This window comes from Misgurnus anguillicaudatus, chromosome 15, assembly GCF_027580225.2.
Source record: "Misgurnus anguillicaudatus chromosome 15, ASM2758022v2, whole genome shotgun sequence".
In the NCBI taxonomy this organism is placed as follows: Eukaryota; Metazoa; Chordata; class Actinopteri; order Cypriniformes; family Cobitidae; genus Misgurnus; species Misgurnus anguillicaudatus.
Genome location: NC_073351.2, coordinates 22,184,966 through 22,202,448, shown reverse-complemented (window position 1 = coordinate 22,202,448; position 17,483 = coordinate 22,184,966). Strand labels below are relative to the sequence as shown.

Sequence of the window (17,483 nt, the reverse complement as noted above, 5' to 3'; positions counted from 1 at the left end):
CAGATAAATAGCACACTTTTTGAACACGCCAAAGTCCAATTTTGCGTGCATATGATGTACATTTAATGATATATATTAAATGTATAGGTTTCTCCATTTTTGTCTATTTTTAAACCATGGTTGCTCAGAGTTGGGGTTAGAATTGGGGTTTGGGTTAGGATGTCATTTCATGTAACCGAAAGTTGTTCTTATCCAAGCCCCAAGTGACAATGGTAAAAAAATCTAAAAAAAAAAAACAATACATAAAATGACACAAAAAGATCTTTGGTATTAAGTGAACGGAAAGGACTGGCGTATCATATGCACGCAAATTGGACTGTAGCGTATGTATTGCACCACTTTCAAAAGGCGTGCTATTTATACGTAATTCATGAGAATGGGCTTGGTAGTAACAAGACATCTGTTCTAGATCAATTAAAACTGTCAGTTAAAAAATTTTACCATGCCTACACTGTAAAAAAAAATTGGCAGCTGGGGTGCTGGAAAAATACCGTTAAATAACGGGCACAATAAATTACAGAAATTTTCTGTAATACAAAAATATTTTTTTTTCTATAATTTTACATATACACAAATGTCATCATAGGAGATGTATCTATCATAATGTTCAAAGTGTCATATCAAGGCAGCATGCTCAAGGCTTACATTGCTTTTTTTGACAAATATTGATATTTAAGATTTATTTGAAATTTTATTTATCTGCATTTCATATCATTATTCTGTTCCTGTATAACTCAGTGGTAGAGTATTGAGTTAGATGCGCAAAAGGTCATGTGTTTAAACCCAGGGAACACATACTGATAAAAGATGTATACCTAGTAATGCACTGTGGATTAAAGCGTCTGTTAAATGCATAACTGTAGGCTAAATGTAAATTATTCAACATAATGTATTCGATAACAATGTTTAATAGATTGACCTCTCTAGTTATAGGATAACATATAAACGTGTTAGATGGAGGATAATACTGCGTATTACAATTACTTGAGTACAGGCATATTTAACCTTTTTAGCATATATGCATTGAGAAGTAAGTCTAAGTGCTGACATTATAATGATCTCCCGTCTCTTCATGTGCACGGCTGTATGAAAATATTCTGCCAAACAAGAATCATTACGTTGAAACCTATATTTCCAATAGTCGATCACAGGCTCAAATCAGTTATTTAATGAAATACATCTCTAATAATTAAATTGATTCTAGACGACACCAATGATTTAGAAAAGCGTAGGAGAGTTGAGTGGCAGGTTACATAAGAAAGTTACAATTGTTTTGAAACCGAGAAGCCAAAGGCAAATTTGTAATGAAATTCTAGATTGATCACTATAACCCTTATAAAATACATCTAACTTGTTTCTTTAAAGAGAGACTGTATGTGCACTGAGAGTTTTACTTTCCTTTATTTGAGTTAGCCAACCACACTCCCACATTTCTACCATTACTTAGATTAAATTGGGAATTAATTAGTTAGTTAGGCGATGTTCCAGAAGACTTTTATAATGAAGAGTGTGGCTGCTGTATTGATTTTACCGTCTGGTATTGTGTTTATTTTTCTTTCTCCTGGAGGAGTAACTTGAACTTCGATATAGATCATGACTCTTAGGACGAGAGGGTCAAAGCTTTTAAAGCAATTTGCTTGCCCAAGGCATTTCTCAGAAACAGAGCTTGTTGCCAAATGTTTATAACTTTTCTCTGTGACACAAGTCTCTAAAGAGCTCTGATTTATTTTTTTCATTTATTTATATGACTCACAAGATTACTTTTAGTAATGCATTCTAATTATACACAGTCAGGAATAAACAGTCATTAGCGGTCACTGAGGCTGTACCATTTCAAAAAGTACACAGTTTATATTAGTACCTCTGAGGTACATATTAGTACCAAATACACAAATAGTGACCTATTAGGGCCTTTTTAAATGGTACTTCCCCAGTGACGGCTAGAGATAATTTTTGACCATTTTTTCTGACATACTCATAATCCCTACAGACTCACACATTTAATTATCTATATTTTTGGAAACTAATGGAACACACACAAACAATCATTGTTTTTTTCTTTCTGTCTCTCTTTCTCTTATAGTCCCTGTACCTGATCCGTCAGGAGATGGTGGTTTCTCAGAAGCAGTTGGGAGAGTTCTGCGAGGCCCTGAAACAATACCTGAAGGACGTGTCTACTCAGAGAGACTGTTTCCAGTAAGTTACCTGGTTGTTTATTTTAAGCTTGACCTTTTAGTGACTCTTTTATGTCTCAATCCATTTGATTGAATACACCAGAATGCGCCAATAGTTCAGTGACAGACAGTACAAACACAAACCTCTGCCGTGCTTTGTATGTTGTGCCAAACCAAAGTACCTGTTTTTTTAGATCGAGAAAAGCACATGCTCGTGTAAAAAGCATGCTCCTAAACATAGCAACCAACACATGTGGTTTATCATAAGTACTTCTCAAAATACATCTTGTTGCATTATAGTATGATGTTTCAAAATAATGCTATTGATGTGCTGCAATAAAAGCTTTATTGTCGTACTCTTTGAGATTGATCCATACAGTATGTAATAAATGCATATACAATGTCTATCAATCTTTGATTTAATGTCTGTGTTTTAAAATATCACACTGGGTAGATGAGAGGGTAGTGATGATTTTTTTTTTTGGTTCATGAATAAATAGCACAATAAAAATAGTCACTATTTCGCCTTATATATTGCCTTATATATAAGTCCCTAAAGGACAAATTATATTCCCTGGTCAAATTCTTAACCCAGTTAAAAATAACTTTATTTTTGAGTTTTCGGTCAAGCCACACCTGAGACCATTTTTTTCAATCCCACATGATGAAATATTAATGTAAGAGCAGTTAGTAAAATAGTTTCCTTTGGAGGCTTTCTTATGGAAGCTCCCTAGTTACTGAGTGTGTTGTGTTGATGGCAGTATTTTGTAGTGCTGTCATGGTTTACGTCACACTGGTGAATAATTGATTAGTATAAGAACCCACAAGACCCCATCGCTGCAAAAGTGGCATATCTTTAGCGTCTTGGTAAACTATTTTCAGTATGAATATGAAGATGTCATTGAAATGCTCTTATAACTCACTAGCATCACCCAAAGAAGTGAATTGCTTGTGATTATACACTGTGTGATTTATCCAACAACAAACACCCTATGAAAGTACTAAACCTCAGATATAGGAAAAGCAACCTGGTGGGTATTGCATGTGCTCATATGGGTGATTCTCGCAAAATTAGACTTATGAGGTGTCATGAAACATTTTGAGAAAAAAAAAGAAGTAAATGCTATCAAAATAAGCAGCATACAGTTACAAACATCTCTTCATGTACTATTTTTTACATGATTTCAAATGACATCATACAAACCAATTTTGTTGTTTTTCCACATTTAAGTAGGGATGCACCGATAGGATTTTTTTGGGCCGATACCGATTTAAACAGACAACTTCTGGCCGATGCCGATAACGATATTAAACACTTGTATATAATACTATACAGTTGGTCTATTAGCTAGTTTATTTCTGCATCAAATAATTTTTACTGAACATGGATTGAATCTAAATAACATTCAACTGACCAACAAAATAAGAGAGGCACAAATTAAGCTAAAACAAATATTATAAGACTGCATGACAACCTTCAAAGGTGGTTTTTGCTATTCAGCATTTATTTTATTAACAACATTAACTCATTTTTTTACATATAATGGATTTCTTTATGCAGTTAATTAATAAACAATCGGTATCGGCCTTTCTTGTGCTATTGCCGATATGCCGATGGTTTTAAATTCATCAAAAATCGGCCGATAAATATCGGCGGCCGAAACATCGGTGCATCACTACATTTAAGGGGAAAATGTTCATAACCGCAATGTGTCCATGACTGGATTTGGGTTTTTTGACATGGAAATATTTATAATTAAAAAATCTAAAAAATAAAAAGGTTCAGTGCATGTTATACTATAAACATTTACAGTAAAGAAACATGTGGTATTTGGTGATCATTGTTAAATATAGAGACAATAATAAGGAATATAAATGTGTCCAAGACCAATTTTCTCATCCTCCGCAACAATTTTCAATTGTTGTTTAAGCCCTCAATGAACTAAAAAAAAATGTTGGAAGGGACATAATTGACTGTGACACTCAAGATGGTTATCAGGTAAGCAGTTCTTATTTTTTCTCCAGATAAAAAATGAAATTTTGTTAGTCATAGAACCTAGACAACTTTTTAGTTCTCATTACCGAAACATGAGTTTGTAAATGCATATATTTAATGTAATATCATGTTGCGGTAATGATAATTTTTGATAATGATAATCTAAAAAATGTAAATCAATCTATAGGAAATATTTTTTAAATCCTCTAAAAATAATGGTTATAGTAAGTTCAGAACTTAATCTTATATGTGCAAAAAATTGGCTTCAAGGGCTGATGGTGGACACCTTCTAAATCTGGATTTCGTGAGAATCACCCATATATGTTTATGCAGTTGACAAATCCAGCTAGTGTCATTTCCCTACTCCAAACACCCCAGGCCGATATTTCACCACCTGCTGTCATCTTTTTGTCCTTACAATAAAAGCACTAAACATGAAAAACACCCATATTTGCTTGCATCAGTTTGTGAATTCTATAGAAAGTATGTGGGGTCTATGGGAGTTGTTAGACCTAATTAAAGTATGTGTAAAGTCTGATACTAAATGTGCTCCTGTGATAGTAACCACCAAGAAAAATTGAATGATAACAAAATGGCAAATGAATAAAAGAAGTTATTAAAATCATGAAAAAACAGGCAGGGGTTTCAGCTCTCAAATGCTGGGGGCGTGTCCACTGTCGGCACTGAAACCACGCCCGTTCGTTTTGTACCACAGGTTAATCTTCACAGATGAACACAACTTTTATGATTTTTTTTGTCTAAATGCCTCAAATGCTTTAAATAAAAATAGATTTTAAAATTCACAAAAGTTCTGAAGATTACCATGTTGGACAAAACGTGTAAGTGTCAAACAACTTGTTAAACACATACCTTATGTTTTGCAATAATCCAAAAGTCTTTGGGAAAATGAATGGGCTTTATGTGAAGTAACCAGTGTCCAGCTAACTTCCAGGGTTGGCCTAAAAATACATGATCCCTGAGGCAGTACCACTACAACCTTGAATGGATGCTCGCAGTAGGCTTTATGCCCAGCTGCACTACTTCCTGAACTTCAGCCAGCTCCTTGTTTTCTGTCTGCCATTATTGGACAATCTGATTAATCCAGGTGTGTCTGATTATTGTTGTTGTGACTACTGAGGTCAGGCACACCTGGATTAATCAGTTCAGGAAGTAGTGCAGCTGGGCATAAAGCCTATTGTGTTAGGGGTGGGGCCATGCTTGGTGGCTCCAGTATGTCATCGAACCCGCGTTGTGTTTCAGCAATACATTTCTAACATTTATATTGTGTTTAGAAACAATTTACACAGACTTTAATTAGCGGTTAAAGCCGCTGTCAATTCATAAGATAAATGCTAGACTGAAATGAAGCTAATGATTGTTCTGTTTTATTGCCCAGAGAGGTACAGCTGTAGCAGGACAGACATATATGGTGATATACTGCCATCATGTGGAGGAACATATGGTGCAATGAATAATTAGGTTGCTTTTTCTAAGGACTAAATTACCTCATTATCTTGTAAACCCGTTTTATTGAAGACATTATATTTTTGCTTTATCTTTAATGTTTGTTTGGTCAAGTTTGATGATCATTGCTCATGTCACTTTGCAGTGTGACTGCTGTCCGGCTGCCTGATGGACTGTCCTTTGTGGTCTATGAGTTTTGGGATGGAGAAGAGGAGTGGAAGAGGTAAAAACCTTTATTCTGAGTGTGAACCATTATACAGAGATCTCTTAACTCTGGCAATTGCTCTTAGCCCCTGAATTATGTCCCTGCACATCTGTATTTAAATGTGCATTTTTGTGAAAGTTGCATTTATAATCTAAATCCCTTAAAAATGTACACATGTGTTACCCTGCCTGTGAAACCCACCAAAAGTCATTGCGATTTACTAGTTTCCAAATAATAACGACTGATTAAGACCATGTCAAAGATGGAGTGAAATCAAACATTGATTCACAGTTAGATTATCAGACTTAAACCTGAATTTCACACACAATGTCACATTTACAGTATGTCATACATGTTTCTTCTCTTCCTTGAAAGGCACTTGAGTTGTACTTCGAACTGTATTTGTTTACGTCCCTGTTTCTCTCTCAGGCACCTTCAAACCGCAGCTTGCAAGGCTTTCCAGCATGTGAAAGTGGATACGCTGTGCCAGCCTGAGGCTGTGTCCACAGTCGCCGTGCCTGGTATGTGTTGTCGGCTGTAGGGGCTGCTGTGGGCATTGGCACAAAACCAGCTCTTTGATTTCACTTTTTTAGTCATTGTAGTCGGAAAGATAATGATCTTATACTTCACACTATCATGTGCCTTATGTAGCCGGTTAAAACTGCCCAGATAATTCATGAAATTAAAATAGATTAACAATAAAAACTGTACAGTCTCTGCCTTAAAGGATTAGACCATTTTCTTTAAAAAAATCCAGATAATTTACTCCCCACCATGTCATGCAAAATGTTGATGTCTTTCTTTGTTCGGTCGAGAAGAAACTATGTTTTTTGAGGAAAACATTCCAGGATTTTTCTCATTTAAATGGACTTTAATGGACCCCAACACGTAACAGTTTAAAATCGCAGTTTCAAACGATCCCAAAACGATTGTCATTTTTGACAAGAAAAATAAAGAATATGCACTTTTAAACTACAACTTTTCGTCCATCTCCGGTCCTGTGACGCGTCAGGGCGACCTCACGTAATACATCATCATGCCGAAAGGTCACGGATTACGTATGCGAAACTACACCCCAAGTGTTTACAAGTGTGGAGAAAGAGAACCGTTCCGACATTGTTGTATGTGGAATGATACTAATTAATGTCTTTGTGTCAGTTTATTGTTTAAAATGGTCCGCAAATGTGCGTTTCATATATGTAACACCTGACCTTTCCACGGCATAACGCAATTACGTAAGGTCACGTTTGCGCGTCACTGGACTGAAGATAGACACGAAGTTGAAGTTTAAAAGTGCATATTTTGGATCAACATTTTGGATGACATGGTGGTGAGTAAATAATCTGGATTTTTTTTTTTTTAAGAAAATGGACTAATCCTTTAAGAGACTGTAGTGCACTATATTGCTAAACTTCTCTTCTGGTGCAAAATATACAAACAAGTTATTGATCTAACATAGTTGTAATCATAAAAAAAATCATCTTTAATAACGATTGTTGATCGATCATCTCTATTTCCAGCCGCCTGGTGCAGCCTGAACAGAGACTGATGAAAAGTGAGCCAGTCTATGGGTGGAACGGCCCTGTCTTATGCCTGATATCTTCTTCTCTTCCTCCACCCCTTCTTCTTCATTTCTCTGTCAAAACTCCTGCTGTCTTAACACGCCCCTTTTCTCTTTGCTCTCTCTCTCTCTCTTTTGTAATTACTTGTTTACACAGTATCTATTTGATATGGAGCCAAACGTACATTGTTAACTGCAGAGAATGTTGGACATAAAATCGATTCCCTTTTCAACTTTACAACTGCAGAATACAGAAACGACGTCTAAAAATTCCTGAAAATGTTGCACTTGGTTCAGGAAAACTGCAAAGCATTTGCATTCAAAATATCAACTTGCATAAACAAGCCTCTTCTGAGTAACCGAGGCTGATTAATATTTCATCTTGCATACGGTTTACAAATGGTATAACTTCTGAGAAGACTAAAGTCTGCATCAAAGTCGTTTATGGATAATAGCATTTCTGTTATTGTTATGCTTGTTATAGGTTGGTGATATAGGTAATTTGATCTGATTGTTTTTAATGTATAATGCACTGAGCCATGTAGAGTGAATGGGTTTATTATTTTCAAACAATGGCATGATGCATACTGCTATAGTTAAAGGGCCTAAATCACATCATATACCAAATAAACATCTGGTCCAGAAGCACAATGTACGTGGATTATCATATAGGGATAGCATAGAAATGTTTATTTAAATGTTATTCACTGATTGTAAGATCTTTAATGATTAGCATTAAGAGGACAGTATTATCATCAATCTTTTAGCTACAGATGAGTGTAAAGACCTTGAAGTGCATAGCTGTAGACAATAACACTGAAAGTATTCTCCTTTTTCATTTCTCATTATTGAACATTTGGTGGTGATGCCTCAGGACAAGCAAAATTTCACTTCCACATTGAAGATATTTCAAAGTGAATTGCTTTAAACATTATTGATCAGTAAGGTTGTTGAATTTGTGCACAAAGACTTTGGTTGGCTCAGTGTATGAACAACTCGATACCAAGTGGAACAGACGTCACGTGGCCCAAACTGCAACATTCCTTTGTTCGCTTTCCCACCAATCCTGCCTTCTGTTTAATTCCTCACAGTGAGTGCATGTTACAAATGAACGTCCAGTAAATGATTTGCCGTAGAATTTAGCTTATGCTACTTAAATTGGATTTTGTGCATTTCTTATTTTCTTTTATATGATTCCAGTATGGAACAAAAATGAATATATATATATGAAATGAATCAAACTTAAAATATGAGAAGTCACTTTTAATGGCATTGTTTGATGAAATACTTCTTATACTGTATGTTTCTGTAAACTGGCTTTCTCTCTTATGAGTGTAGAGATTTATTGCAGGGATGCAAAATATTATATTCGTCTTAAATTTGTTAAAATTCTAGTTTATGTAGAGTGCTGCTATTCAATAAAGTACTGAAAAAAAATGCCATTGCGTTTTTGTACATTATAGACGGTTTTATAATTTACCTTCCAGTCTGTGCTAACTGACCTGTGTAACAAATACCTTGTGGAAAATAAAAATGTGTTGGTTTCAAAAAGATGAGGGGAGACAGTGAGCATGGATCACCGTTGTGTGGATTTGGCAGCCAGGCAAGAATTTAAAGATCTGTAGGTGACATTGTATACATTAATTTTATATATAGTAACATTAGCTCAGTGTAATGGTTGATGCACATTAGCCATGATTTAAACTTGGTTAATTTACTGGCTATTTATTTCGCTTGTTATTAAAAATAATTTATTCTTGAGCAGGGGTGTCAAACATGGCCTGTGGGCTGAACACGGCCCACAAAGGTGTCGAATCCGGCCTGCATGATGATTTATTATTATTAAATAACTTATTATTAAATACAGATTTTAAAAACCTTTACAGTCGGGTGTCTAGTTTTCAATAGGAGAGACAAGCGGAGAGCATCAAATCGGAGAGCAGGGCTATTCAATTCCGGTCCTGGAGGCCATGTGTCCCACAGTGTTTAGCTTCAACCCTAAACCAACACACCTGAAGAAGCTAATAGAAGTCCACAAGATTATTTGACAATTACAGGCAGGTGTGTTGGAAATAAACTCTGTGGTACATCGGTCCTCCAGGACCAGAATTGAATAGCCCTGGCGTAGACAGTCTGCACGCAGTGCCCAAAAAACTTGCGGTTTCTGTGGTCATGGCTCTTTGCCATGTAGGCGGCAGAAATGGTGTCAGACGTGCAGCGATTACGCCACGTACCTTCTGTGAAATGGCAGTTTCAGTCTCTTCTCCTTTCATTAATTTCAAGCCTCTTATACTTTCCTTAGTTTCATGTAAGCTAAAGCTTTTGGTTGCAAAGCAGTTGGAAAGTTTTTGACAGAATAATTATTTAGGACGAATTTGGCTATATTCTCCGACATTAGGTCTCATTGTCTTTGATCAAAGTCGAGTGATTTCGTCCTTGAATCGTATAATTAAAATGCTTAAAAAGGGGTTATATCCAGGGTTTAAATTGGTTAAATTTTGACGTCAGGCCAACGTTGGATTTTGACGTCAGATCAACGTTGGGTCTTGACGTCAGATCAACTTTGAGTCTTGACGTCTGAACGTCGTTGTCTGGACATCAAAATCCAACGTTGGCCTAATGTCAAAATCCAATGTTAATCTGATGTCAAAATCCAACGATGTTCTGACATCAGGACAACATTGTATTTTGACGTCAGATCAACGTTAGGCCTTTACGTCAGATCAACGTTGGATTTTGACGTCAGATCAACTTTGGGTCTTGATGTCAGATCAACGTTAGATTTTGACGTCAGGCCAACGTTGGATTTTGACGTCCAGCCAACAATGTTCTAAAGTCAAGACCCAACGTTGATCTGATGTCAAAATACAACATTGGCCTAATGTCAAAATCCAACGTTGATCTGATGACAAAATCCAATATTGATCTGACGTCAAAATCCAACGATGTTTTGACATCAGTACAACATTGTATTTTGACGTCAGAGCAACGTTGGGTCTTGACGTCAGATCAACATTGGATTTTCACGTTAGATCAACGTTGGATTTTCATGTCAGATCAACTCTGCTGAGCTGTGTTCGACTTCACATGGCACACAGGAAATGACAAGTGTACATTAGAATACAGTGAGAGCGATTTGAAATCAGACAACTCCGTATGATTTCTCGAATCATTCTCGCAGTACTCTGATGTAATCTGCTTGTCAGTTCTTGCGTCACTGCTTAAAATTTAACACACATAAAAACTCAAAACAGCATTGAACTTGGTATATAATTTCCCCGTATATGCCTGCGCATCTTCAATTTTAACATTGCAAACATGGATTCAAAGCTCCATCAAGCCAGCAGGTAAATCGCAGAATATTTAGCACATTGTCACACTAGTTGATGCTATTAATCTGTAACACATCAAATGTATAATACTTTATTACAACCCTATAAATTGTATGTACCACCTTAATGGCCTTTTTGGTTTGGGTCATTTCTAAACGACTGTTCTCATTACAAATATATTTTTTTTAAAAAGTGAACGGTTTATGAATTATTTTGTCATTAAGAAGTCATAATTCTGTTATGGTTCCTTGCAAATGAAGTTAAATTAAGGCTTTGAACCTAAGGCCAGTGGGTTTTACTGATGAAAATTTGTGTGTATAGTATGTACAGTTTAAGTGTGACTTGTGAGATTTTACAGAGCTGTGTGTTTCTCTAGTTTTCTTGCTAATTAAAGCAACACCAAAGAGTTTTTGCTCTTTGCTCCCCCTACAGGTTAGAAATGTAATTGTCCATTACCACTGTCGTAAATACTGCAGCATAGCTGGCTCTGATTGGATTGTAGGTCTGCTGTAAAGCAAGTTTTTGTAGTTTTCACTCGAACTACAGGACCGCTATCCGACGGTTGGAAACTTCTTTAGTGCGGTTTTGGCCGATAGAGGGCTGCAAAGCGAATGTGAAAGTGCCGTTCACCCTGTTTTGAGTGGATGAACCACTGAAACTGTTTTGGAAGCGTTATTCTAAGATAAAAAAAACTCTTTGGTGTTGCTTTAATTTGTAGTTTGTCAAGTTAATATTAACACAATTATATCAGCACACTAAAGTTTAACCATCCGGCCCCCAGCCTAAAATGAGTTTGACACCCTACTCTAGAGTCTTTGTTGTTATTTTTTTGCAGAAGTCTACCAGTTTCTTGATTCACCTGCACAACAATATATTTTCTTGCTAAAACTATTTTACAATGTAATTTTTACATGAACATTTCAACAATGGTTTAAACATAAACACATAAATCATTCATATTACATATAAATTACACACACAGTCATTTTATTTAAACAATAATAATAATGAGGAAAAATGGCCATTAAAATTGCCAAACATTCAAAAAGACAAGATATAAATAGCACAGATTTACATACATATTTGTCTGAGGCATCTCATAAAGATACAGTTGTGCAGACTCCATTATTAAAGTAATTATTACATAGTCATGACTGTTTTACTCCAAACATACTGGAGCAATGTTGAAAACAATGCCCAAACCATAAGAATTAAAAATCTGTTTGTTGAATAATTGATGACAGTAACCCTTGGCACAATTGGGAAATATTTTTATGGTATTCAAAGCTCATGCAAGAGTTGCATGATTGCAATTGAAGTGCTTTGCCCGAAGATATAGGAACCACAAAAGAGTGTGATCATACCCCATATAACCAGAAGATATCTGAACAAAAGATAAGAAATAAAAGTACAGTATGGGATTGTTTTTGTGATGGAAAAGTACTATTAGACAAACCACATAAGAAGAAAGTCTTGTCTATTTGCCTCACCTCAGTAATGGAGGAACTGTCTCTGACTGCACAGCAAATATTAGACAAAGCCCTTCAATGAATTATGCAGACAAATGAGAAAAAATGACCAAAACAATGACTATTCAATATAAATCTGAGTAAGTAGAATTACCTGGAAATATAAAGATGAAGAAAGCACTGATTCCTCCAACAACACTGATCACTTTGCTAATGTCTGGAACGAAGACTGCTATGAGAAATGTGACACTTATCCAGGCTGTGGTCAGACCAACACGAATGCAGCACTCGTACGATTCGGTTACCACTGTGTGTTTGCGTCTGCGCTGCAACAACGGATCCTGAATCACACATCTACAGACACACAATCATAATTATAACACAATATTATTTCCAATTAAATACTGCAAGGTCACATAAAGTAACGTTTTGTGTCTTGACTAACCACACAGACAGTGATGTGTAATAGTGTACGTTGTAATAAGCAATAATGATTCCGACACAGTACCTTCCAAGCAGGACAATGATGGGATAGATTGTGATTATTGAGATCCCAAACAGCAGTCTGGCAATGATCATTGTTACATCATCCCCACTGTATGACATCAGAACATCGGGAGCAACATTGTTCCCAAACGTCAGGTATCCGTAAACTCCTACAAAACAGTCAATGTTGATCGTGCATGGTTTAATAAATAAAAAATATCTGATTGCCACTTTTCATTCATAATAATATTAATCACGTTAAAGCTTTATAAAATTTTTAGAAAACAGAATGAAAATTGACCAGTGAGTGAATAGATGATGAGGCAGATGAACATGGACACCACAGAAATGAAGACCCAATGGGACAGCTTCCTGTTCTCCATACTACTGTAGACAGCAATGCAGGCCTCATGACACTGAAACGGGGGTGAAAAAACATCGGCTCCTAAGTGACTGTGTTTTTACATCAATTTACCTACAAAAAGGTCTCAAAAAGCTTTGCTGTAATGACAAAATATAAAATCCACAATTCTTCAGCTGTATAGCCCTTCATATCTATTATTCTCACTTTTCTCTTTACTGACTCAAAATCAATCAGCCTCAGGCAGTGGACACTGAACAATTCGCTTGTACCACCACACTGAACTTTTATTACATTTTTCACTGTCCTCTAACATAACCATGGCTATTGGCTACAGCAAAACTAACAAATAAATCCCAAGGAGCAGAATGCAGAAATTGTTACTTCTTGCATCTGACCTGACCATAAATTATAAAGTGAGAGCTAAACATTTGACTCCCATTCTGGACATTCTATGAGCGATGACATTCAAGTGAAAGAGTAAAAGTCTTTTTGTCTCGAAGGTGAGATGCCAATACTTTGGAAAAAAGCTAGAAAAGGTCACAACCACGCAGTATTAGTCAATCAGAATTATTGTATCTAGCCCACTAACCTGAAAGCCAAAGCAGATGGTCGGGACAACGCTGAACATTGAAGCCCATGGGCTTATTCTAAATATGAATAAAAATATGATCATTTAATTCGTTTTATTAATGTTTTTGCATCAGGCTATATTCTGCTATTCATTTTTCACATAGTTCAGTCTAACACACACAAAAAGTTATATGGCACTGAAATCTCGGAGATGATGAAATTGCTTGTTAATACAATTGCTTTTTGAAAGCTTCCTCAGTCTGAACTTACCCACTGCTGTAAAGAGGTGACAGATTGATCACTTGTATCGGCCTTGTGTGGTATTTAACAATGATGGCTACAGTCAGATAGGCGGCAGAAAGAGTTCCAAAAACACTGAACAAAAATAAATATTCAACAAAACCAAAGATTATTAGAGTTAATATATACAAGGAATAATGTACATCATAAAAGAGATTGCATATGGAAGAATACTAAATACTAATGCAAAAAACCTAAGATATAAGATACTAGTACTGTGTGGGAAACCATTCAGCTATAGGCTACAATTCACTGTAGTGTCCAATACATCAATGTATTTGACTACTTGTCTTCCCAGCATGCATAAAACAACATTAAGCTTATTACATAAAAAAGAGACATTTTAAAACTATTCAATATTGTAGTGTTCAATGCACTGTGCAATGCAATCGACTATAACTGTCCTAATGAAAAACAGACGCAGTAACTATACAGTACACTTCATAAACTTGTAGAATAGCAGAACTCCAGTGGAGCAGGTCAGTTGAGCTTAAATGAGCAATAAAAATAAAACAGATTTATGGTGCTAAAAAATGACTAGATCAGCACAACACTAACCCAAGCCAAGTTAAAGGGGACATGCCATGAAAATTTGACTTTTTCCATGTTTAAGTGCTATAATTGGGTCCCCAGTGCTTTTATCAAATTAGAAAATGTGAATAAGAACAACCGAGTAACTTAGTTTTGGTAAACCATTCTCCACAAGCATGTGGAAAAAATAGGTCATTGAAATTTGGCTCCCCTGGTGATGTCAGAAGGGGATAATACTGCCCCTTAATCTGCACTATCCAACCACGGCACTGCCATTTAGTGCAGAGATCAGCTCATTTGCATGTTAAAGGACACCCAAAAACGGCACATTTTTGCACACACCTAAAAAGTGACAATTTTAATTTGCTATAATAAATTATCTATATGATATTTTGAGCTAAAACTTTAAATATGTACTCCTGGCACACCAAAGATTTATTTGACATGTTTAGAACCCTGATACATCCCATTTAAAAGCATGTTTTTTCATCCATAACACAAGTGAAAACAGAGACAATACACCCACAGTCTAGGCTTTTCCTTCACAGACCGGTTTCCAACTCCTCAAATCAAATCACACTTCTTTTCAAGAACTGTCCCATGACCTTTCCAGTTGTGACTGCTGCTAAAATAAATCTAATCATTTTGATTTGGACCAGTTTGCTAATGAATCAGCGATCGGACTGATTTCATTAGTAAGAAACAACATACCTCACCTAGTATACTGCTGTATGCTGATCTCCTTGGGTACAGAAAGAGGAAAAATCAGAAAGAGACACAGTAGAAACAGTGCAAATCTCTGGTCTGTGTACCAGTGGTACTGCATCTCAGATTCCGGTGAGCCTGTGATTAACTCGTACATGGAGAAACACACTGGGAAAAAATATAGATGGTTCAACACAAAGGGTGGTCAACCAATTGCATTGTATCAATTAGTTTAGCACTTAAGGTGCCAAACCCCGGAACAAGAATAAAGCCACAATGACATTATGTTCCTTACGTTTTTGAAGCTGGTCAGCAACTATCATCAGGAAAGCAACAGATATCATGAAGAGATTGAAGACATAGCAGATTTCGCAGAGCTTGCCTATGGAAGGACCACACACATATCTGACCACAGCCTGATATGTGTTTTGTCCACTTACAGAAGAAGCATAGCCCAGGATGATCAGACCACTTATGAGAAACACAAGAGAAACCTACAGAAGAGAGTCATGTGTCACACTCACACCTTAATTTTAACAGTAACTAGAAAATGTGTTGATATGATCAATAAATCTAAAAATAGAAAGTGATGCCAACAAGTGGCCTAAATAACATCATCAAATATTCAAACAAGGGTTTTATTGCAGCATTCACACAAAACAACCGGTGTGTTCGGCTGCATTCGGCGCCGGGCAGACCGATCGGTGTATGACGTCAAAGTACCGCGAGAACGATTAGAAAGCTGTGTTTTCGAGTCGCTCTCACGGTACTCACACGTGTCACAGGCCGACCTGTCAGCGCAGCGCCCCGTGAACACACCTAGCTACTTGCCAGCTCCACGGTGACAGCGACATGAATTCCTCCAGATTTCGCGAACGCCCAGGGGAAAATAAGCAGTCCTGCACCCAGGGCGGACTTGAGCATGATGAAAATCGCTCCTAAACAACCTAATTTTGATCCAACTGTGTCCAGCGAGGATTTAGTTAAAATGTTAATGCTCTCTATTGCTAGTTCTTCCATGCTTCACCCTGTGCGGATCATCTGTTTGTCTGTCTGGCGCGTTGGGAGTTCAAACTTATGGTCAGGTGAAAGGGGCGTGGTTTGATCTTCATGGAAATTGACCAGGTTGAGGACCGATCAAAGTTTCACTCTCCTGCATATTTTGTAAAAGGGGCGTGGCAGCGCCCTGGTAGCTAGGTATGCTTCACTGTTACATTATACTTTTCTGTGTAGAATGTTCACAAATATATATAAATTAAACATTATTTCATATTAAATAAAAGAACTTTAAAAGAATCTGCACAACCTTGCACAACCTCATCACATTAATGGATATGTAAATTGTTAATTTCAATAATGCAATAATGCAATCATTATTTTTAAATATTGTTTCTTTTCGTTTTTGTATGGTTAACGTTTTTATTGTGTTGCTACAGTAAATGTAAAAAATACCCCAGATATGTACGTAGCATCTTTCTTGCCGGTTTCAGCCATATATGTATAAAGGCTAGATGTGTTACGGCGGAATCTCTAACGTCATCACTATTTTTTTTAGTTTAATAGTTACATCAGTACCAGTTTCATAGGTACATCTTTGACGTTTATAACAAACCAAACCAAATCAGTATAAAATTAAGCAAGTTATGGTCATTTAAAAGTACATGCATCATTAAAACACAATGCTACGAGTGAGCATTTGATGTTACGCCACTGGCCGCCAAATGCGGACATTTCACTCAGTTGGCCAGCAGCGTGCGCGAGACATCTAGTCTTTACACATATCTAGGTTTCAGCAATAATAACGTAAACAAAAGCCTTTCGTAAAACAAACGTAACTACCGGGTAAACTTCCACAAAGATTCAATAACAAGAGTCCTTTTAGAGTAGCTTAAATTTGATAACAAGCAAAATAAATAAGTAGATTACGTTCAAATCCTAGCCAAAGCTTATCAAAAACTACACTACATCTAACATTACTGTGTAAAATTAATGTATACAATGTTAACTAGATCGGCTGCCAAACATCCTTAGCGGTGATCCATGATCGCGTCCCCCCTCGTCTTTAGGAAACCAAAATACTTATTATCATCATTTAATACCTTATTCGACAAGGTATTTGTTTCAAACTTCAGTTTAGCCACTAGTCAGACCATTAAACAAACAGAGACCGGAAGTTCCATTCAGACCTTAGGCTGTAAAGAAAGCTTAGTGTAATATCTATTAAAATGTATTCTCCAATTACTTGCCAGATTGTATTAATATGCTAACAAAGTCCAAAATCAAAATGCTAATTTAACAACTTATCTTAAAATAAAATCCATAGAGT

The 17,483-nt window shown here is 36.3% G+C and overlaps 2 protein-coding genes across 3 annotated transcripts in view; one reads left to right on the top strand and one right to left on the bottom strand.

Moving 5' to 3' along the window:
• The window catches only part of necab2 (N-terminal EF-hand calcium binding protein 2), a 96,039-nt gene extending 87,200 nt beyond the window's left edge, over nucleotides 1-8,839 (top strand). For both annotated transcript variants that reach the window (XM_055174725.2, XM_055174724.2), the window contains 4 exons: nucleotides 2,084-2,196; nucleotides 5,780-5,857; nucleotides 6,269-6,360; nucleotides 7,360-8,839. In XM_055174725.2, the coding sequence (XP_055030700.1) occupies nucleotides 2,084-2,196; nucleotides 5,780-5,857; nucleotides 6,269-6,360; nucleotides 7,360-7,388 (312 nt within the window). In that variant the 3' untranslated portion in view covers nucleotides 7,389-8,839. The remainder of the gene's footprint in view (nucleotides 1-2,083; nucleotides 2,197-5,779; nucleotides 5,858-6,268; nucleotides 6,361-7,359) is intronic.
• A 2,918-nt stretch (nucleotides 8,840-11,757) lies between these two features.
• Nucleotides 11,758-16,329, bottom strand: slc38a8a (solute carrier family 38 member 8a). Its single transcript, XM_073853962.1, has 10 exons — nucleotides 15,989-16,329; nucleotides 15,453-15,651; nucleotides 15,169-15,325; nucleotides 13,892-13,996; nucleotides 13,641-13,698; nucleotides 12,989-13,103; nucleotides 12,710-12,857; nucleotides 12,356-12,555; nucleotides 12,223-12,274; nucleotides 11,758-12,116 (listed from the first exon to the last, which is right to left on the bottom strand). The coding sequence occupies exons 1-10, from the start codon at nucleotides 16,175-16,177 to the stop codon at nucleotides 12,014-12,016; spliced, it is 1,326 nt and encodes a 441-aa protein (XP_073710063.1). The 5' UTR covers nucleotides 16,178-16,329; the 3' UTR covers nucleotides 11,758-12,013.
• Between the last annotated feature and the right edge of the window lie 1,154 nt (nucleotides 16,330-17,483).

Excerpts from the sequence above, each read along its gene's own strand:
- slc38a8a (XM_073853962.1), bottom strand. The coding sequence starts at position 16,177 with ATGGAAGAACTAGCAATAGAGAGCATTAACATTTTAACTAAATCCTCG. Across the intron at positions 15,652-15,988 it reads TCGCTGTCACCGTGGAGCTG|GTTTCTCTTGTGTTTCTCAT; the intron begins GCAAGTAGCTAG and ends TCTCTTCTGTAG. Across the intron at positions 13,997-15,168 it reads AGCATACAGCAGTATACTAG|TGTTTTTGGAACTCTTTCTG; the intron begins GTGAGGTATGTT and ends ATTTTTGTTCAG.